Below are 23,985 nucleotides of genomic sequence, written 5' to 3' on the forward strand. Positions count from 1 at the left end.
TTGTTTAATTTTAGTTAAATTCTCAATGTCATGCCTGTTGCTCAACACATCTCTGTATAATGTAAAGAATACTGATTGCTTCCAAAATTAGAATTATAGCAGATAATAATTTTTGCTCTGTACTTGATATACAAAAAATAAAGTTAAGCATTATGTATTAATTTCCTTATAAAATTTGTGAATCCCTTTATTACAGGTTATGAAGTGACTCTGGCACAACAATATGCAATTATGTCTGTTATATCATTTCCTTTATTTTATATTGCGGGTGCAGGAGCTGTAGTGTTTTGGGTGCTAGGTAGGTAAAATTTTAATTCAGTTCAGATGTAATATTTCATTTAATCCATTATATGTAGCCTGCAGGATGCATTTTGTGATGAAAATTTAAATTTTTTTTTTTTCCTGCATATATTAATGGAATAAGGAAGAAGATAGGTGCATAATGCGACAGTTTTACATGAATATTACTTTTTTGATTTTAATGCTCTCACATTGTTGAAATGTCATAATGAAATAAAATAAATACCATCCTGTTGTGTAAAAACAAATACCTTTCTGGGTACAATTACTATTTTTCTCCCCGCTTTATCCTTCTGTGTTACAGAATTAAGTTTTTAGTGTCAGAAGCATTTTGTTTTAGTCAGTGATATCTCAGATTGAACATTTTATACCACATATGAATTTAAATGCAACAAGTGATGTTGAGAGCTGTTAGCTGCTATCTAAGCAATATAGGCAGGATGCTAGGCCATGTGGTTCTGTTGGTGATTAAAGGAATAATCACCTCAAAGAGGTGATTATTCCCTTGTGTAAAGCAAGGTTAGCACCCAAAGTACAAGTAATATAGGAATGAAGTTTCCTACATTACTCCTTTAACCACTGACTTTACTACATTACTGTCGTGTACTAGTTTTTTACTAAAAGGAAAAAAACAGTAGTTTGGCAGTTGTAGCATGGATTTGTTGAGGAAAGATCTTGTCTGATAGTCAGGTACTATTAAGTAGTCAAAGGACTAGATACACAAAATAATTATAACATGTACTTAGATTTCAGTAAAGATTTTGTTCCACAAGGGTGGCTGACTGGTTTACAAAATGGAGCAGTATGGCATTAGGGATAAGCTAATCCTATGGATAAAGGGATAATTGAGTGGCAGAAGACAGAGTGGTAACAGTATATCCTTGTTAATTTGACATTAGATTAATTGAAATGCAATGTATTTCGAAGTTGCTGCAGTTCCCCGATTAATGATATAGGGTTTTATGTTCATTTTACTACAGATTATTCAAATTATATCTACAATGAAATTCGAAGCCTGAATTTTGAGGTATGGAATCCTGTGAATAGCTTGTATAATTTGCAAAGACAGCTGCAACTCTACAGGCAAACACTGTTATGATGAAAATTTGCTAATGTCTTGCTAAAATTTAGCATCATTATACAGTACTTTTAAATTTTATTTTTCTATTTACTTCCCTAAGAATTGTGCATGAAATTGGGAAGAATTCATACAACCATACTCTAGTTGCAGGAGCATATGTAATTCTATTTGTTTTTTTCTGTGGGAAGGAGGGGGAAACATTGATTGCTAATGATACAAAATGTGTGATTTCCCAATACATGTGGTGCACATCTTGAAGTGTCCAAATGTGTGCACTAAATTTGAAGAGAATGGTAATAAATGTATTTCAGAGGATAAAAAAACTTTCCTATTGGAGGATGTAAAAAAAAAAAAAAAAATTAACAATTCTTAAAGAATTCATAATGAGTGCGAAATCTTTTTCAATTTTTCACAAGTATCTCTGAGTTTTTTGTTTTTGCCTCTGTAATAGACATGCAGCTTGGTGTATATGAGCTGTACATCAAAACAGGTACTCTGTTATTTATTATTATTTAAGAATAAACAAGGAGTTACCTTTTATTCCATCGGAAGGAATTCTTCTTGATCAACTCTCCTTTTGGTGAATTATGAAATAATAAAACATTGTCGTTAAATTAATCTAAAAATAATTTAAAACTCATAACTTGTTCCATATTATCAGTCCACGAGTAATCCAACACCCACTGGGTCAGCACAGCACACCCCAACCCAACCCCAGGAATATCAAACCCCCATGTACTGGAAAACATTTTGTCAAAATCGCGAATCTAAATAGAATTAAAATATTCATAAGAGCGATAAAATTGGTGATCAAAATCTGCAATTTCCTCTCCCTTGCACATCATGCTAAGGGGAGAAAATTGCAGTCGTTTTTAATCGGAAAAACTTCTAGGTTGGGGAGATTCACAGACTACAAGATTAACAGTAGCTTCGTGCAGATGCAAAAGTGATTCTTTCACTGCTTCTATTGGAATGAACAGTAGCCTAGAGAGTAAGTTGCCAGAGATTTCAAGAATTGCCGGGAGTCATCATGGAATTGGAATAAGTAAATACATGGGGTGTATTAGATAACTAAGAGTAAGAACAGGAGCATGCATACTTGCATGTATACCAATGCTAGAAATATAGTAAATAAATTTGAGTTTGAAGTGCTGCTCAAGACATCAAAGGCAGATATTGTTGAGATATCAAAGACATGGTGTCACACAGATATAGGCATTGCAGAATTGGAATTTGGGGAGTACAATGTGTACAGAAAGGATAGGAAGGCAAGAGGGGGGTTATGCCGTTAGTTAGGAAACAAAATCTAAGGAAGTGCATCTAGTTGACATTGATAGACAGTGCAATGTTGAGTCAGTTTAGTGTGACATAAGCATTGGGAAATGCAAAAATGAGAGTAGGAGTGTGTTAGGTGCCTAACGACTGATAAGTACAACAAACAGTTGTGCAGAGAAATAGTGGACCAGTAAATCAGAATATCTTGTAATGGGGGATTATAACGTTCCAGATATTGACTGGAATTTGTGGTTGTTCACTTGCACACCAGCAAGACTTTGTGGATTTATAGGATTGTTTTCTATAACAACATGTTTGAGGGGCAACAAGAGGGAGTACAGTCAGTCCTCGTATAGCACGATAGTTGTTCCTAGAAACCTTCGTGCAATATAAACAGGCCCTATGGGAAAAATAGGGTTAGGTGCTGACCACCCAAGATTGAACACACATTTGTAACCAAAACATTACCAAACACAATAAATAGTCGCAATAAAATACGTAAGTATTTTATTACGACTATTATGTAATAAAATATTGCTAATGCTTTTGCTTCTATCGTAAGCAAACTTGTTTTTTGTTTGATTTTTCTATCCAAATAGATGACAGCCATTCCATCTCTTCCAATTCTTTGTCTTAATCTAATGGATTTTAATTACACTTTGAATTGTTCCTGCTATCAAAGTTGTTTTTATTTTCTCTGCATTCTTCGTAATTCTCGGCCTTGCCTCATTTGGGTCTGTAGTACGTGCAATATCACATGGTCTTTCATTTTGCTCAAAGCCAATTTCAATTTCCCAATTTCATATTTTTTCTTTATCGACAGAGGCCGACTGGCCATAAGCCTTACCGGGGAAACCCCGGTGGGTCGGAGGCCGGTGTGATTTTGGCCATAAACCGTAGTATGAGGCCACTATAAATTTTCCCGGGTAATAATTTTTGACCCAGTTCGCCTCTGTTTATCGATATTGCTTTTCTTTTTCTCTCTGAATCTGCAGTGTCTTCACCAGAACGCTTCCTTTTCACACCTTTTAAGTGTTTTACTCATTTTTAGGGAATAAAGCACAATTACAAAATGAGGAGGCACGCTTGATACACATAAACAAAGCTGCGCACGTGTAGCAACTGAATAAACAACACCGTAAAGGCAGAGATACACTATTAACACCTCACATTTTACTAAAGCACATTTCTAGGGGTTACTACCATAAAACAATTTCCAGTTGCCTTTCTGCTAGTGGAATCTTATAAACTGGTAGTAAACTCGATCTAATTGCATTTGCAATTATACCGATAGCTGGAATTGTTGGTTTTTACGTTATTATGGTGAAATGTGTTTCCCCTTCACTGATAAAAAAAACATAAATACATTTTCAGAATCTTCTCTTCATTCCTGTTGCGTTCGGTTGGGGGTGATTCTGTGTTCGACTGCCATTTCTGGTAAACACAAAGGCGAATCGTGCATAAGCGAATTCGGTTCGTGTTATATAAGATATCGTTCCCCTATTTATAAATCGTGTATGATCGAATTCGTGTAGTGTAAACATGTGTTATACGAGGACTGACTGTAATACCCTTGATCTGATTATCAGCAATGATTATTCATGCAATAAGAATTTGCCGATAAAGGAACTACTATGTGACAGATCACAGTGTACTAATGTGGGATTTACTTAAAGATATAACTACCACGGGATTTTGCTTTCGTAAAGGTGACTACAGTGGTCTCAGACAGTTTTTTTTTTTTTAATTCTATACAGTGGGATCCACTAATGATGTTAAAAATGGCAAATTTTAAATGGGAAGCCTTCAAGGAATTAGTCTTGGAAATACTAGGTTTTTCATACCAACTAAGAAATACTGTTCAAAATTTAGACCTAAATGGATGTCAGATGAATTGAGGCTCGTGGCAGAGAAGAAAAATGCATGGGATGCATATAAATTATCAGGTGACACAGAAACCTGTGGTAGATATAAGCTAGTCTGTAATCAAGTCAGAAAGGAGATTAGACAAGCAAAGGCTGATTCCTTGGCAAAGCGTGCAAAGAAAAACAACAGACTTCTTTACATATGTAAACTCTAGAAGGAAGGGGATGAATCGGATTAGTCTACTTGATATCGATGGTTCAACTGTTGATGATCCTGCTCAGATAGCTGATAAACTGAGTGTGTATTTTGCATCTACATTCACAGATGCAGAATTCTGTAAGGAAGGGGTGGACAGAAATTTGCTTAATTCTAACATGGAGCTAAATGATTTTGTAATAATGGAGAGCAAAGTGGAGGAGAAATTGTGAAGTTAAACATAAAAAAAGGCACCTGCAGTGGATGGAATCTATTCAGTTATATTGAAGGAGGTAGCTCTTATAATTATGGCTAAGGCAAACCCTTAGCCATAATTATAAGAGCATCCCTAGATTCAGGGGTGGTCCCCATGGACTGGAGATGTGCAAACGTATTCCCATTTCACAAAGAGGGTTCAAACAGTGACACAAATAATTATAGACCTGTTAGTTTAACTTCCATTCTGGGGAAAATAATGGAGTCACTGGTTAAAGAAACGTTGCAGGATCATCTAGACAAGACTGCAGTAATAGTTCAAACATTGCATTGGTTTGTTAAGGGGAAGTCTTGTCTGACCAATTTGATTGGCTACTATGATGTGGTCACAAAGGAACTGGATGCAAAAAAATAATTGATATCATGTACTTAGATTTCAGGAAAGCTTTTGATAACTGTTGCACATGGAAGACTGCTGTACCAATTGGAGCAGTATGGCATTAAGGACAAGTTGCTACAATGAATAAAGGGATGGTTAAGTGGGAGATGACAGAGTTGGTAATAAGTAGATGCTACTCTTTCTGGACTAATGTTATTAGTGGAATTCCCCAGGGTTCAGTGCTGGGCCCATTGTTTTGTGTAATTATAAATGATATCAATGAAGGTATATCAGGCTTAATGTCCAGATTTGCAGATGATACGAATGTTGGCATGGTTGTAACTGACAGTAAACAGTATGTTACTGCAACAGGATCTAAAAAAGTTAGACTGATTGGCTGAGAAGTGGCAACTGAAGTTTAACATTGACAAATGCAAAGTACTGTATATGGGTAGCAGTAACCCAAGGGAAACGTACCAACTGTGTGGTACTACTACACTCAGGGAAGTAGAGAATGAAAAAGACCTGGGGTAATTGTGCAGTCAGATATGAAGTTCTCTGAGCAGTGCAGACAGGCTGCCAGAGCAGGTCATTGAGTCTTGTTAGTGATATATAAGAATTTTGATAGCAGAGACAAGGTGATCATTCCCTTGTACACCGATGAGCCAAAACATTATGACCACCTACCTAATATGATGTTGGTCCTCCACGTGCAGCCAAAACAGCTCGACTCAGCGAGTCATGGACACTACAAGATTTCTAAATGTTTCTTGTGGTATCTTGTACTGACACGTAACCAGCAGATCCTTTAACTCCTGTAAGGTCCATGGTTGAGATGCCGCAGATTGGAGTTGCTGTTCCCACACAAACCTCAGATGCTTGATTGGATTGATATCTGGGGAATTTGGAGATCAGGGCAATACCTGGAAGTCTTCCTCATGTTTAGCGAACCAGTCTCGAACAATCTGGGCGGTTCAGGAAAAATCCTGAAAGACTGCACCGCCAGAGGGGAAGACCGTTGCCATGAAAGTGTACCCGGTCAGCAATGATGGTTAGGTAGGTGGTAGACATCAGAGTGCCTGGCAACTGGATGACTGGACCCAGGGTATCTCAGCAGAATATCACTCAAAGCATGAGACTGCTGCCACCGGCTTGTTTCGTCCCACGGTGCACCAGCCACCATTACTTCCCCAGGTAAACGATGCACATGTACCTGGCTGTACACATGGTGCAACAGGAAATGTGATTCATTGGACAAGACTGCCTTCTTCCAATCACTCAAAGTCCAATTTCGATGCTCACATGCCCATTGTAGGCGCTATGGTTAGTGTGGGCACTCAGAGTGGCCTACGGCTACGCAGCCTCATTTTCAGCAGGGTTCGAAGTGTGTGTTGTGACACATTACTCCCGTCACCAGCATTCCAATTACTGGTGAGTTGTGCCACATTTGCCATTCTGTTGCCATGCACCATCCGGGAGAGCCTTTGCTGACCTCGAGCATTGATGAGACATGGTTGTCCAACACCTTTGCTGGCAGTTCTTGGAATTCCCTCCTCGGATCACTTTCGGTACGTACTAACCACGGCTGACTGTGAGCATCCCACCAGCCGTGCCATTTTGGATGTATTCTTACCCATTTGTCTGGCCATTACAATTTGGCCTTTGTCAAACTTGCTTAAGTCCGCTGCCTTTTCCTGAAGAACAAGAGTAACACTGATTAATGGAGCTCAGTATCAGGTGATTTTTATATTGTATTCCGACCCATGCACCATAGTTCACCTGCAGTTGTTTCGATTTACATAACTCGCTGGTCATAATGTTTTGGCTAAGGCAGTGGTCAGGCCACTCCTTGAGTACTGCGTACAGGTCTGGAGGCCTCATTTTAGGAAGGATATAGAGTTGCTAGAACGAGTACAAAGAAGAGCAACAAGATTGCCGAGAGGAACAAATGTGGCAATCTTGGTAAGAGCACCCAAATGAGTGCTCTTACCAAGAAAGGCTTAAGTTCTGCAAGTTGCAGCATCTGGAGACTAGGCACCTGCAAGGTGATCTGATTGAGGTGTACAAGGTCTTGAATCGTTTGAGCAGGCTTAATGCTGATGGATTCTTCCGCTTGCTCAGATTATGAACCTGAGGGGGCATAGATTCAAATTGAGGAATGGCAGTTGCAGAATAGATGTGTGGAAGTTTGCCTTTAGCCAGCAGGTAGTTGATTGCTGGAACAGACTTCCATCTGTTTTTGTGGAAGTTGATAGCTTAAATAAATTTAAGGCTGACTACAAACTGTTTGCTACAAACATTTGGAGTGAACGGATGGGTGAAATGGGAAGGTTTTTTTTTTTTTTATACTGTATATAAGCTTCTTTCTTGCATCATGTGCCTCAACTAATGCTTAATGCTAATACTAACATGTTCATTGTTGATCTACATGATTTCTCATGCCCAGTAATATTGTATCTATATTTGAAGTTCTTGTGTCTAATTCAAAATTAGATCGTTGATCAAAAAGCAATGCTATAAAAAATTACTATACAAAATTGTTGTTAATAACAGGTGAAAATAAAACTTTGCAAATCTGACAGCCAAAAAGCTACTACTACAAAGAATTCTACACATTTTAGATTACAAAATAAAATGGATTTTATATTTTTAATTCAGTGTTCATATATTTTTAGCAGAATCATTTGTGGAAATTTTTGAATCCTACCTTTGAACAAAGAAAAAGTGGAATTTGTAGCAGATAAATATGATCTGGTTTTAAAAAAAAAAAATCCTTTTAAATTTTGGGAATTACTTCTGCCACAGTAAGGCACATTGATTGGATGCCCCATCCTTTTTCAACCATCTGAGCTGTCTCCTAACAACCATTGGCAAACCTGGAAGCTCCTCAACTTTCTTGTACTTGGCAATAAAGCAAACTAGACCTCTTTCTATATCTTAAACATCTTTGAATGATACCCTTTGATAGACTATCTGGTGAGCTAACCACATGTCATGAAACCCTTAACTACTAGCTCTGCATGGTTTACAATATGTACATGCCAGATATTGTCCAAATAGCATAACCGGTTGCTTCTCCATAATATAGCAGTTTAATTTGGATACCTTATATATAAAGCAAGGGTTCATTTACAGCTATACTGCAGTTCATGTTGTTGTTTAATTAGTACCTATGCTTTGCTTTACATTACTTAAAGTTACATCACTTCGAAGTAAAAAAAAGAAAAAAGTTAGCTTAACCCTTCAATAGTTGCATGACCTTTTGTGATACTTTTTTAGTCACATGGATGACTATTGTCCTCCAGTTTAAAATTCATTTTTAAGCTTGTGGACTTTTTGTCCCCTTTGTAATTTCACAATAGGTGATAAACCGGTTTTAAGTTTCAGGAAGAAAAGGGCAGCCATAAATAACCATCTAATGTTCAACGTTAATAGAATATTTGTATTGAGCATCAGAAGTGAATATTTCATCAATGATGGTAGAAATATTGAATATTTTTTTGATTATGATTTATTCTATCAATCAGTAGATTATTATTTATAGAAGGTTCAATGTAGAATAATCTGATGTTCAATACTAATAGAATATTTATTAATATTTCATGTGTTAAACACAGAGTAAAGATATTGGTTTTCATGATATGTATACTATATTTTGAAGAAATATTTCTTTTGATAAATAATATTTTATTACATTAATTATAGGTTAGGTTAGTTTAATTCATCATCTGTACACTCATCTATCCAATGTAACAATTATGCTTTGCTCTCAGCACTAAAATCACCTACTCTAATTCTTTTAGAACATGACATGCAAAATCTACTTATACAAATAAAATAGCAAATGAGGACAGTGTACTCTAAAATGTAAGCAAAAGCTGAAATCTTAACAAGGACAGAATAAAATAACTGTGAGAATCAGAATGTGAGAACAGTGAACCAGAATGTAGCAATGTGAAATAGAGAGTAGAATTGTAATGCAATTAGTCAACTTGGATTACTGTTGTCCTCCAGGCACAGTTTGTGTGCAAATTACAGTTGGTTCTGCTGTAACACGAATTTTTGCAATTGACGCGAATTTGCTCCAACGTGACTGATATATTAGGGAACAAATGCGAGTATAGTGCGAGTTTTGTGTTGGCTCATGCATGATTCCATCTGTGAGTAACACCAGGTGAATGCAAAATCCAGCATCAAGGTGAACTTAGTAACCTGCACAGCAATACATACAAGTTTACGAAGTTTAAAAAATGTCAAATGTGTGAGAGCTATATTTTCCATTTACTGTAGTTGTTATTGGTCAGGAATACACTGTTGCCATTCTCTGTATTCACAAGATAACAGGTGATATTGTAGACAGACTAGTGTTTTCAGGAACTTGCATTTTGCTGTTCAAACAGAAATTTTGTGAGGCTGGATAGTGTGAGCAGAGGAGCACATTTCTGGAGGTTACTACCAAAAAGCAAAAACAATTTGCAGTCCCCTGTTTATTGGGCTTTTCTGTTAGTGCAATCTAATTATAAACAGGTAGTGAACTTTATCTTATTGCATTTGCGATAATACCGATAACTGGAATTGTGTGGGTTTTTTACATTATTATGGTGAAACGTGTTTCCCCTTCATTGAAATCCTATAAAAAACAAATTTTCACGATCTTCTCTTCATTCCTATTTTTTAAGATTCGTAAACTTGTCTCGCTTGTGCAATTTGTACGTCCCGTGTTTGTTGTTATCGATTGCTTATCTTTTTCACTGTTTTAAATTTTACAATAAAAAAAAAGGAAAATGTCAGTGAACAGAAATATCAATCAAGCAAACTTCATATCGTGTCAAGGTAAAGTGCTATATTCACTGTAATATTTATTTATTTATTATAAATTTAATGTTTAAACCTGTGTTAGCAATTTTATTGGGTTTTACTTATTAGACGGAACATTTTTTTTTTTTTTGAGTGCTCTGCCCCTATCCCTGTTTAGAAGTTTTTTTTTTTTTTTTTTATAATGCAAGAAATTTGAGTGTCATTGAAGATAAGTATAGGAGCAGAGATTTTTAGGAACACATGTATTGCCTTATAGCAGAACTGACTATACTTGGAAAACTAACTAATCAGCTGACTTTGATTCATGCAGAAACAAATTAGCTTGTGATGGGAAGGTATTGAGAGCTGCATTACTGCAAGTGCCATTACTTTTTATTGGCACCAGTTTAAAATTACATGGATGACTATTGTTTTCCATGCAGCAACTGAAGGGTTAAGGGTACTGGAGCTCATTGCTGATTTGTATGGTGTACCTGTGAGTAGAAGTGTGCATTTAAAGGTGATTTGCATATTGTGCTGGTTGAATGAAAAGCCTTGAATAACTTGTGATTTGTAAACCCTACACTCTCTGCTTGAAGTCTGCTAATTACTTTCTTGATTGAAGGAGGCTTTAGAAAGTTGTCAACGGGAATTGAATCTAGACCCCTCTATACCAGAGGCAGGTAGCAATGTCTGTCGCTTATTTGAAGTGGTTTTTTGTATGCAAAATTATCAATAATTGTTTTTCTTTGTAAAATGTTCTTGTTTATACTTCGGCACAACCACCAGGTCAGTGGAGTTTACAATAAATCAATCAATACAAATGTTAATCGTATTTAGTAGTCACGGGCTTGAACCCCCTTCCATTCAAAGAGCATGTACTACTGCACTCATGCTCCTGACCACTCAGCTTTGTCAGACCAAGCTATTTATAATATAGCAGTCTAATATCTATACTTTCATTGTAATAAATTTACAAAGCACATTTATATGTGACCTTCTGATAGGTACAATGCATATTTATGTATGTGTTGTGTATTAATGAAAGTTGAGAAGAGAAAAGCAAAATGGAAGACAAATGGGAAAGGAGGAAGAAGATATGGAAAAGTAAAAAGCATAATAAAACGAGAAATTATATATAAAAATATATATAGTCACATATTGCACAACCCTAGCATCTTCTCATGTGTCAACCACCAGAATTGCACAAAAAAAACAAGTGTAGTGTCCTCTGTTTCTAGTGTAAAGTACATGCCATAGTAAAGCACAATTAATAAAGTGAATTAAGGGAAATAAGGAGGATTTAAATTTACAGTAGTGAATATTTAGAAATAAGTAACATGATAGGTATAGGGGAGGATATATAAAGCAAGCATGTATTTTACAGTTGACTCGACAGAGGAACTAAAGAAAATTGTATAGATAGAACAGCTAAAGAACTTAACATAAAGCGCTATTATCATACGATGGAGCCTGGAGTCAAAAGAAACAATGGTTGAAATGTATATTATATAATAAAAACAATGGACAGAGAAAAAAAAAGGAAAAAGTTAGACAAAATGGTTAAACAAGTTATCTAACATTTAACTATTACCACAAGTTGGGACCAGGAGTCAAAAGAAACAAAAGAGTGAAATGTATATTATATAAGGATGGTGACAGTAGCGACTTCAAGTGGTCAAAAAATGTATGTGGAAGGAACATACATCTAAATATTTTTTGAATATTATAAATACGAGGTAAATGTAGTCAGAATTAAAAAGAATTTAGACTGGTGCTGAGCCACATGCTCTTTTTTATATATTTATATATGTACAGATATTTAATTATGTATACATTAAAAATATATCTTTTTAATTACATGCCTTTATAGGAGCATCCTTTTTCATTATTATGCTGCATGCTATCCTTTATTCTATTGAAAATCAAGAAGAAACATTCGATTTACAAATGGAGGAAGTTTGAAATTCTGGTAAGATTCCTAACTTTTTTTTTTTTTAAGGAAATATAAATTAAATCATAACTGCTAGTCATTTGTGCACTCTATTGTATGCAGTTTTCATTATTTTCAACAAGAAGTCATAGCTGGATAACTCATGAAACATATTTAAAGGCATATAACATAGTTTCACATGCTGTTTACTGATAACAATCAGGCATTTAAACTTTTATTATAAATTTGATATTATGATAAGTATCTAAAGTGTTGATTGAATGAACTGCACTTCTTTCTCAATTTAGTATTAGTAGTGGCAGATAATTCAAGAAAAGAAGCTTATACAGCATCAGCCAAAAAAAAAAAAAAAAAAAACCCCTTACCATTCCATTACAGTAGTTTATCTAGTTCCTCCTTGAATTATTTTTAACTATCCTCTTCCACAATACTAGCTGGCAGTTTGTTCCAGCAATCAACCACTCAGTGGCTAAAGGCAAACTTGCACAATTTCTGCAATCATCCTTTCTCAATTTGAATTTGTCCCATCATGTGCATAGTCTGAGCAAGAAACATTGCACTTGCCCAATCCATTCAAAGCCTTAAATACCTCAATCAGATCACCTTGCAGGTGTGTAGTCTCCAGATGCTGCAGTTCGCAGAACTGAAACGTTTTGGTAAGAGCACCCCTTTGTTCCCCTTACCAGTCTTGTTGCCCTTTTCTGTATCTGTTCCAGCAGCTCTACATCCTTCCTAAAACAAAGCCTCCAGACCTGTATGTAGTACTCAAGTTGTGGCCTAACCATTGCTTTATACAATAGGATAATCACATCCTTATTCCTGCATATCATTGACAAAACCTCATAAGCTGTCCTGGCAGTCTGTCTGTACTGCTCAGAGAACTTAATATCTGACTGCACAATTATCCCTCCCCCACTATCCTGAGTGTAATGCCACACAGTTGATACATTGCTATGGGGTTACTGCTACTCATATGCAGTACTTCATATTTGTCAAGGTTAAACTTCAATTGCAGTTGTTTCTCAGCACATCTGCCTAATTTTTCTAGATCCTGTTTGTAGTAGCATACCATCATTAATGTCATTAACCACACTGCCAACCTTTGTATCATCCGCAAACTTGAAAATTAAGCCTGATAGGCCTTTTATCGATATCATTAATAAATATAGGAAACAACAATGGGCTGACACTGAACCCTGAGGTACTTCACTAACAACATTATTCCACAAAGAGCAGTGTACATTGATAACCACTTTCTCTTCTCCCACTCAACCATCCTTTTATCCATAGCAGTAACTTGCCGTTAGTGCCACAGTGCTCCAATATGTACAGGAGTCTTATGTGCAACAGTATCAAAACCTTTTGTTATATCCAGATATGTGATATCAAAATTTTTTTCCATCCAATTCCCTTTGTTAGTATCCATTCAAATTGGTCAGATAAGATTGCCCCTTGACAAACCCACAATGACTGAAGTATAACTGCACTTCTGTCTAGATGGCCCTGCATTAATTCTTTAACCAGTGACTCCATTATGTTCAATGGAATAGAAGTTAAGTGAACAGATCTGTAATTTCTTATGTCACCATTGTAATTCCCCCTTTGTGAATTGAGGATATATTTTCACATCTTCAGTCCACAGGGACTTCTCCTGAATCCAAATATGCTCTTATAATTATGGTTAAGGGTTTGCTTGCCTCATTTGCTGCCTCCCTTAATGTAATTGGATAGATCCCATCCATCCCAGGTGCCTTTCTTATGTTTAACTTAATTTCTCTTCCATTTTCCCTTTGTTTTATTATTTTGTTTTAAATAAGCTCTATTCACTGAAGGGTTTTATAGTTATGAATCGATGGTTTTTGTTGTGTGTTTACAGTGTTTACACAAGATTTCAAATGTTCAGCCTATTTTTACCTAACACTTTCAGTTCACATGATATTTCGTGTTTAAATTTTCATTTAGATTTTGGTCTGTCCATTTGTATTAAGTGGACTGCTGATTGAGAAGTCCTGGAGTGAGAAGTTTCCTAGTTATTGCTGAGGTGATCAGTTTCTGGTAGTCTGTAGAGTATTTTTCTCCTCTCAGCTTGCTCCCTTTGAGCTAGGCTGATATAAAAAGAAACCATCAGGTAAAAAAAACTGAAAGGTCATTCAGTTTGTTTTTTTTTTTTTAAATTAAAATTCCAAACATAAAAGGTATTATAACCTACAGTACTTATTACTTCTGTAATTACTTGCCATGTACAGTAACTTAGATGGGTCGAAAGACATGCAGAAGATGATGTTTATTGACTTTAGACTTGAATTTTTTTAGATTTATTATTTTCAGAAAATATATGCGAAGGAAGGTTGTTCCAGAATATGGAAGTTTGAGGAATAAATGAAAAGAAGAAAATTCGGTTTTGTGAGTTTAAAGTTAGTCAGTAAATGTGTGTTGACTGATTTGGAAAATAGATGGAATTACAGAAGCCAATTCGGAAGAACAATGCTCGTGGAAGTATTTAAATAAAAGGCATGCAGCAGAAACAGAATGTCTGAGGCTGAAAGTGGATAGACTTTGTAAGGGATGATTCAGTAATTAACTGACAGCCCTATGAACGTAGTAGCTTGGTAGATTTTAGGGGCACCTAAAATCTACCAGATGTGAGAACAATATTCCACAGTAGGGTGAATTTGAGATTTGCACAGAGTAGTTATTTAGAAGAAAAGTAATACTGACAAAAGAGAATCCAGTTTTTTTGGTGCAGAGGAAGCAATATTTGTGATGTTTATGCCAAGAGACATTATAAACCTCTGTAATCTCTAATAGAAATGCGATCTCATTTAGAAATTTGAGTGTCATTGAAGATAAGTATAGGAGTAGTAGACTTTTTTTTGCAAGACTGGACTGAGTTTTAGATTGATTGACATTAACTAAGTTATCTTTCTACCATTGGAGAATTACCTACAGATCAGCATTAAAGGAATTGATGGTGGATATTCAAGAAGTTGAAGCTGTTTGTGCAGGGCAAGGTTTCTCAAACTGGAAGGTGGAATGCAATGTGCTGTCATCAACAAAATTGTGGATAGGATTTCTAGTTAGTTAAAGAAGTGATTAATATACAAGAGGAAGAGTGTGAGAAAGAACTGAATCTTGGGGAACAACAGCATTAGTGAAGAGGTTAGAACACAGAGAGAAAAGTGAATACCCAAAAAAACAGCTGGCAATCTATGAGATGGAAGCTTATTTAGATCTTTATGCCAAATATAAACAAAAGCCTTCGATATTTCAAGAGCAATTGCTTGAATATTGCCAAATTTTTTCATTGAATTTGTTCATAGATGGGTAACATAAACCACTATCAGCAATGGATTGATACTGGCAGGATCCATATTGGTGATCATTATCAGATGAAAGGTTTTGATGTAGTTTAGGAATTGGTGGTTAATGGATTTCTCCATTACTTTGGAAAGAATAGAAGTAAGTAATTTTGAACAAAATTGTTAAATTCTTCTGATGTCCTTTTCATGGAAGACCACAGGAGGCATTGAGTGAAATGGTCGGAGGTGTTTTACAAAGGTTGTCAATACAACAGTTAGAAGAAAAGTAGGATGCTTACCAAGATCAGTACAAGAATTAGAAGAAAAGTAAGATGTTAGTAAGTTAGTTTGCTCTTTAATTGAGGAGGCAACAGAACCATCAAGTTTTAACAGAGGTGGGAATATAGATGGGCAGAAGTTGTGGCGAGTAGCTTTGGCCAAAGATAAGAATGCTAGACTACCATTTTGCACAGGAAGCAAGTTTTCTACTCTTAGCCTTCAAAATAAAGTTTGGATTGTTTAATAACTACTTTACATTTGTTGCAAGCTTTAGTGCAGACAGAAAATACAACTGGAGATTTGGCTGCAAGCCAATTGTGTTATGCAACATTCTCATCTTGAATAGCATTACAACACTTATTAGAAAACCAAGCATAGATAAGGGATGAGATTTTAAGTTGGAGTGTGGAATAAAGGATTTCGTTCCTACAAGAATAATTTTGCTGACATTATCTGAACAAACATTGACATCAGAAGATTTAAAAGAGTAATCTAACCAAGAAAAAGAAGAATAGAAATCTCACAGATTGTTCCATTTTGCATTCTTGCAAACAACATGAAGTTAAGAATAGCCATGAAAGAAAGGCTCCATTGGAGAATAGACCATCACCAAGTTGTGATCTGAGGTGCCTAGAGTATCACTCACCTTGACTGGGTACTTGGAAGAGTTGTTTGTGAGAAAAAGATCAAGTGCTTGTTGTGTGGTTAGGATCAGAGGCAGACTGGCCATAAGACTTACTTGGGATACCCTGGCCGGAGGGTGATGGAGGCTGGTATTGATATTCAGTATTACACTCTGACCTCTGATACATTCTATTGTTTTTCCAGTTAAGAATTTTTTATCCAATCTGTCTCTGGTTAGGATTGTGTGGTAGCTAAGCGAACAATCTGTGTGAGGTCGGTAGTAATTTCAAAAGCCTGAGCATCTTGACCAGCTGGGTCCATGTGACAGAAAACAGATGCCAGTTAGAGTTGTGGACATTAAAATCACCAAGGAACATTACCTCACTGTTAGGAAAGTTGGTCTGAAGAAAGTCAAGTTTCAAGGGGAAAAAGATTTATAGAAATATAAACTATAAAATCATGTGACTTAACCTGAAGCAGGAAACAAATACAGGCAGTGTATCCATCCCAATTTTATATCTATATTAACAAAACAAAACATTCTATTACAAATGGAAGTTTCTCTTCCTTCAAATATAGCAGTTGTAGAATGGTCACAAACAAATTTCTGCCAAAGTAAGGTCTTCAAAGGTCTTGTTATTGCTGTGAGTTGGGATCAAGATTCTTTACAACTGGAGATTCGGCGCCTCCGTAGCCAGGTGGGCAGGAGCAGCAGTGCATAGCACATGCTTCTTGATTAGACCGGGGTTCAAGCCCATGACCACCAAATACGGAGGATGCGGAAAGGTCAGGGAATGACCACCGCATATCTCCGGAGCAATATGGCCTTAGTTGCTAATGCTCCTAAAAACCAAATAATAAACAACTAAAGATTCAAGCACAAATTGATATCAGATCTGTTCTTGTTGTTCTGTGACATCATGGAACAAGATAATATTAGCATTAGTAGAGGCATATGATGCAAGAAAGCAAGCTTATGCAGCATCAGCCAAAAAAAAAACCACTCCCATTTCACCCCTCCATTCGTTCCAAATACCTGTCCAGCTCAGCCTTAAATTTATTTAGGCTATCAACTTCCACAATAAAGGATGGAAGTCTGTTCCACCGACCAACTACCTGCTGGCTAAAGGCCAACTTCCGCACATCTATCCTACATCTGTCTTTCCTCAATTTGAATTTATGCCCCCTCAGGTGATCATTCTGAGCAAGAGAAGAATCCCATCAGCATTGAGCATGCTCAAACCATTCAAGGCCTTATACACCTTAATCAGATCACCTTGCAGGTGCCTAGTCCCCAGACACTGTAATTTACAAAACTTAAGCCTTTCTTCATAAGAGCAACCCTTTGTTCCATTCACTAATCTTGTTGTCCTTTTCTGTACTCGTTCCAACAGCTCTACATCCTTCTTAAAATGAGGCCTCCAGACCTGTATACAGTACTCAAGGTGTGGCCTGACCATTGCCTTATACAAGGAGATAATCACCTCCTTATCCCCGCTAGAAAAATTCCTGTATATCATTGACAAGACACCATGAGCTACTCTTGCAGACTGTCTGCACTGCTCAGAAAACTTCATATCTGCCTGCACAATTACCCCAGGTCTTTTTTGTTCTCTACCACTGTCAGTGTAGTACCAGAGTTGATACGTTACTGCTTCCCAGTCCTTGTATCCCCCCAAGCTAGCAGTTTTCCAACCCACTTAACACTGCCTCGATAGCATCAGCAAATATTCTTGCACCCTTTCTATTTAAGTGTATCCCATCCCTGTAGAAGCAGTCTCTCCTATTAACAAGTACAGACCAATCAGAAAAAAATTCTACCCCTTGAACCTTACACAATCTTTCCAGGGCCGAATTCATCGACAAGGCTCTCATCATATACTCCCTATCGTGTTAGGGCAGAATTGCAGACACTTTCAAATTCAACCCTAATTCACGGCTTTTTTTCGACAGTGACCTGTACTTGTTAAGTAAATCCGCCGGTCTCCTACTCTTAATATAATTAGTGCCAATGTGTACAACAATATCAACTTTTGTGCCCTTAAAAGATATCCTCTCTTCAACGTCATCAACCTTTGCCCCTGGCAGACATTTCCTGTTCTACCTATCCGGCAGATTCTTTTTTAGCTCGTGGAATTAGAATTTTATATTTGCTTTTGCTGGATCCCAAGCCAAATTGGGATCCGTGGAAATGAATTCCCTGATACCGCTGCCAAAGCGGCCATTTCCCTGGATAATCATTGCCTGTCAGTCCCCTATACAGACTACAGGCAAATAATACGCTCTAAATTATATTCCCAATGGCAAGATTCTTGGCATGGACAGGCCACAAATAAACTACATCACATAAAGCCTGTAATTACGCAATGGCAGCCCAGTCTACGCAGGGTTCGAACAGAGGAAGTTGTTCTTGCTCAGCTCCGCATAGGTCATAGTCATCTAACACATTCCTGTTTGCTGAGGGCAGACCCACCCATGTGCGAGATGTGTAACGTTATTTTAACCATCAGTCATCAATTTATAGAATGTCCTGTTTTTATAGAAACACGACGCTTGTGTTTTACCGCTTTTAATAATTTGACTGAACCATTTACATTCAGTCAGATTTTAGGTGACAGAGACAACATGACTGATGTTTTTAAATTTTTACAATCTATTAATTTGTATACAAGATCTAAGTTTTATACTTTGTTTTTACTTTATACCCTTTTTCACATAATAGTTAATTGCTTGACGTGGTAACCTAGGCTACCAAATTGTTTAGTAGCATTTTAAATTTGGCTTGGCGCATTATGGCCTTAGCTGCCAATGCGCCATTAAAAAACCAAACCAAACCTGTTCTACCTATCCTTTTTACATACCATGTTCCCTGTTTCCCTGACAATAGTCACTAACAACTACTAGTTCCTGTGGGACCAGTGCATTCTGCCTTGGGGGTTGCCGCTGTGTTGCGTGACGATCAAGTGCAAGCTCTGGTGTTGATGTGGGCAGCTGAGAGCTTGATGGGCCCCTCTATTTAGATCTTTTGAGGGCATCCACCCTGTCTTTCAAGCTTTCATAGGCCCATAACAACGCTGAGTTGTCGCCCGATTTCCTCACACTCCTTACATCGTGCACACACAGACACTCCTCTTGTCAATATCATGTCTCGTATCCGATTGCTCCACAAACATCATGCAAGCAGTGCATTTTAAAAGGCTGTGATTCAGAGGGCAGCTGTCCCCCTCAGTTCTCCCCTGAGCCACAGCACTCCCATTAGCTTGAGCCTTTTGCTTTGCTGCTCTGGTCTGAGTCATGATTTCGATTTAATTTCAATTTCAGTACAAAATTATAACCCTAAACTTGTATCCCAACTCAGTTATAACACTATATATATTTCTCAGTATTGAGTATTATCTATGAGTTCCATTTATATAACTTCCGTATCAAGTTATGTATTAATTAATTGTTATGTTTGTAAAATCTAAGTCGTTATATGGATTTAGTTAAAAAGTACAATTTAATTGACAATGAAGTTTAACAAGATTAATAAATTTTACTGATTAATTAATAATATTATATAGTATACTATACTAAGCTAACGCTATTTAGTTCAGGATATAACGTTGTATCATATAACAATGGCGGCAAGTTATGAACAGTAAATCTATGGACACTTAAGTATTAATTAACTTCCAAAATCTCGCTGTCTCAGTTCAGAATAAACCAAGGATCTTGACTAGGTCTATAAGCTACTTATAGAAAATAATTTAATATAACAATTAATCAATAAAGCAGCTAAATATAGCTAAAAAACTTCCTGTTTGCCAGATCTGCAAAACCTGTAAAATATGTGGATTAGATACCCTTACCGATACTAAGTAATAACCTACAAAATCTCTATCTAAGTTAAAATTTAAACTAAGTATCGTAACTAGGAATATAAAGCTACTATATATAAAATAAGTTAATATGCCAATTTAAGTTAATAAAACAAAAAACTTCTCTATTTTCCGGAGCTGTAAAATATGTCCACCAGCAGATGGACATTGGCTGTACTACAAGGAACCAAATAATGGACTGTGTGGTGGAATTGGAATCCTGATCAACAAAAAGACAAACAGATTCAACCTTAAAAGTAGAAAGTATTACCAAAAGAACTGCTTGTTGTGCTGTTAAGCTAAATAGTCACTATACTCTTCAAATTATTCAAACTTATGCTCCTACAAGTAGCCATAGTGATGAAGTTGAAGAATTTTATGAAGATTTATTGTGCCTTTATATGCAGGTTAATTACTACTATAAAATTGTAATGGGAGATTTCAGTGTGAGAATTGGTAAAATCCAAAATGGGGGAAAATCTGTTAGCCCATATGGAACTGAAAAAGGAGATGATAGAGGCAATCTATTAATTGAATTTGTGGAGGAACAAAATTTGTTCATTGTGAACTCCTTCAGGAGAAGGCCCAACAAAAATGGCCATGGAAGAACCCTCTTGGTAATACTAGTGAAATTGATTTCATACTGGCAAACAATAAAATGATTACTGACTGCTCAGTCTTCAACCATTTTTATGCTGAAAGCAACCATTGGTTACTAAGAGCAAAAATCAAAATTGATTGCAAGAAAGAACAAAAGAAATTGGCCGAGTCAACTAAAGTGAAGAAGATCGACCTAACCAACTATTGAAAAATCATCGATACTTTGAACTAGAACTGTCCATTCGTTTGTGTGCTGCAAGACCTTGAAACAGATATTTCAACCAATGATGACAAAGTCATTGAGACTATTGTAGACACTTCCTATGCCCTCGCATCTACTGTAAAACAAGAAAAACCAACCAGAATATCAAAAGAAATAATTGCTATAATGAAAAAGTGACGAGAAATGAAGCAAAGTAGTAACAAAAAACAAGGTAGACTATATAGAAATGTGCAAGATCATAAGAAAGTGAAAGAAACATTAAAAGAAAATCAAAGGCTAAAGAAAGCAAAGCAAAAAATGGTTACACACAAGAGCTAAATGTTTGCTTTGAAGCTTGAGGATGGTGCAACAACAAATACTAAAATGAGTGGAAGAATTTTATTCAAATCTTTATAAGGATAAAGGACAACTGGATCCAACACCAGATGAAGTTGCTGTAAAATCGATGAAAATGGTAAAATAGCAGCACCTGATAGTAACTGTTGAAATGTCAAAAGCTGGAGGCTAGCCAGTAGGTGAAGCTGTAGCCAGACTATTTTCAAAATGGGAAAATGTAGATGCCATCCTACTGCACAAAACAGGTGACAAGGCAGACTTAAAAAAAAAAAAAACTACTGACCAATAAACCTATTGCCAGTTGTTTACAAGGTTTTCACAAAGATTTTCACTTTCAGGAACAATAGGCACAATACTTAATGCAGCACAACCCATTGAACAAGCAGGCTTCAGTACAACGGATCACATCCAAACAGTGCAGTAAGTTATAGAATGGCACAATTAATAAAACCTTCCATTATGTTGTACATCATTCGACTATGAAAAAGCAGTCAACTTGTTCACAAAACAAGCAATAATCAATGCACTAATCGACCAAGGTGTAGACAGAGCTTATGTGAATATATTCTAATCAATATGTGAAAAGTGACTGCATCAATACAGGCCAACAATGATAGAATTCAGATCAACATAGAATAAATCGGTCAACTACTGAGTGCTGGACACTCAGAATGAAGGGTCCATAGTCACGAATGGTTGTTTGTGTAGTATCTCAAATATAGAGAGGTTTATGGTAACTGAAATAAATTTCTAGTACCCCAGCTTGGCCTAAAACTGATGAACTATGAAAACGTCATCTATTTGAGTCTTTCCAGTTGTGAATGACAAGTGTGGGAGAAGCTCTGGCTCTCTGAGTACCTCCTTGCTGGGACAACTCCAGCTTGGAAAATTGTTAAAAAGTACTTCTCGTCGCAAAATTTATAAATGACCTTTATAGAATTATTAACTATTTAGCAACCTTTTTGTCACCAAAAGGAGAGTTATATAATACAAAGAAGTGCGCTATCAAAGTACAATAAAAAAAATGTTATTTTAACACAAAAAGTAAATGATAGATTTCAATCAGAATAGTTTTGTGCCGACCGGGCTAGCCGAGTGGGTAAAGTACCTGCCCGGCAACCCAAAGGTCGCGGGTTCGATTCCCGCCTCGGGCTTGGATCAAAGTACTGCAAAAACCTTGGGAGGTGCAATATGGCCACAGAAGCCGATGCGCCAACAACTACCAAATCAAAAAAAAAAAAAAAAAAAAAAAAAATAGTTTTGCCTTGATAAGCATTGAATAATGCATAGCTAATATGATTTTTAAATTTGTAGCTCTATTAGTGATGGAAATATAGGGGAGGGACATGAAAATTACTCAGATTTTCCTGTCTGGCACCGCCATCTTTAATTTTAAAATTATATCTTAACTTGCTCGTTGAGCTCTTTCCAACAGTCCATAATAAGCTATAGGTTGTTGGCAATGTTTTTGTCCCCCCCCCCCCCCATTTCTCAAAAAATTTGTCAACAACGATCAATATGGCATTATGTTGGCCCACATGATGTACAAACCCATGCAAAATTTCAAGTCAATAGGTTGAGTGGTTACAGAGATACAATGCTGTGACAGACGGATGGACAGACAGACAACTGAGTGACATTATAAAGGTTCTTCGTTAGACCATGGACCCTAAAAAGGTATCCAACAAGGGGAGACAATCTCCCCAAAACTATTTTCTGCCTGTTTAGAAGAAATTTTTTCCAAGTTAAATTGGGTTAATAAAGGACTAAAGATAAATGGAGATTACCTGAATCACTTACAATTTGCAGATAATACTATCCTCCAGTGATCCAGAAAAATTGCAGCAAAACATTGAAGAACTGTAGCATGAAAGCAAGAAGTTTGGTTTGAAGATGAATATGAAGAAAACACAGGTATGCTAAACAAATTTACCAGACCAAAGTAAATCATTGCTGATTTACTTTGCATTGACAAGCATTGAAATTTTAAAAATGGAAACGTTGTGATTTAAATTGAATGGTGTATAAAATCAGAATGGCAAGAATATGGAAGGCTTAATGTAGTCTTCAAGACAAACTTGATAATCTGTTTCAAACAAAGTTTTTTTTTTTTTTTTTTTTAAATCAATGTATCATCCTGTCCTAATGTATGGTAATGAAACATGGACACTGAATGCCAAAGTTTTACAGAGAATCAGAGTATGGAGTGCTGAATTTTGAACATAAAAAGAGGCCAAAAAAACACGCATGCATGGATTTGCTAACAAAGGTCTGCGACATTGAAAGAAAAAAGCACTTAAAAATGGAAATTGGCAGGTCATATATCAAGAACTGCTGACAGCTGGACCAAATGCATTTTAAAAGGATACTACTTGACTCTAAATGCCCAAAAAAAAAAAAAAAAAAAACAACAACCAAAGGTGAAGTGATCAACGAAATTGTAAAATTTGCTGGTGTATGATGGCAACAGAAAGCACAGGACTGCAGTTTTTGGGAACTTGTTGAGGAGGCACTTCATCTTACAGTGAATTTACAATGGCAGAAGCGTGAGGATAGTAGAAAAAGGAAGTAATGTAGATTTGTAAAAGGAGAAAGATGATGATGATCAATGATAAATTATGCAGTGTATTATTCACTAGAACCGTAGAGGCATAAGAGGGAATGCAAATGGTCTAAAGGATCTGATCTGTTGTTTTAAGCT

The 23,985-nt window shown here is 36.4% G+C and overlaps 1 protein-coding gene across 3 annotated transcripts in view; it reads left to right on the forward strand.

The window, feature by feature from the left end:
• The window catches only part of LOC150080582 (prenylated Rab acceptor protein 1), an 89,453-nt gene that overhangs the window by 56,278 nt on the left and 9,190 nt on the right, over nt 1-23,985 (forward strand). For all 3 annotated transcript variants that reach the window (XM_090381122.1, XM_090381120.1, XM_090381121.1), the window contains exons 5-6: nt 197-298; nt 11,983-12,081. In XM_090381122.1, coding sequence (XP_090237248.1) covers nt 197-298; nt 11,983-12,074 — 194 coding nt within the window. In that variant the 3' untranslated portion in view covers nt 12,075-12,081. The remainder of the gene's footprint in view (nt 1-196; nt 299-11,982; nt 12,082-23,985) is intronic.

This window comes from Mastigoproctus giganteus, chromosome 9 (genome assembly GCF_048544385.1).
Source record: "Mastigoproctus giganteus isolate SK-2022 chromosome 9, ASM4854438v1, whole genome shotgun sequence".
Lineage (NCBI taxonomy): Eukaryota > Metazoa > Arthropoda > Arachnida > Uropygi > Thelyphonidae > Mastigoproctus > Mastigoproctus giganteus.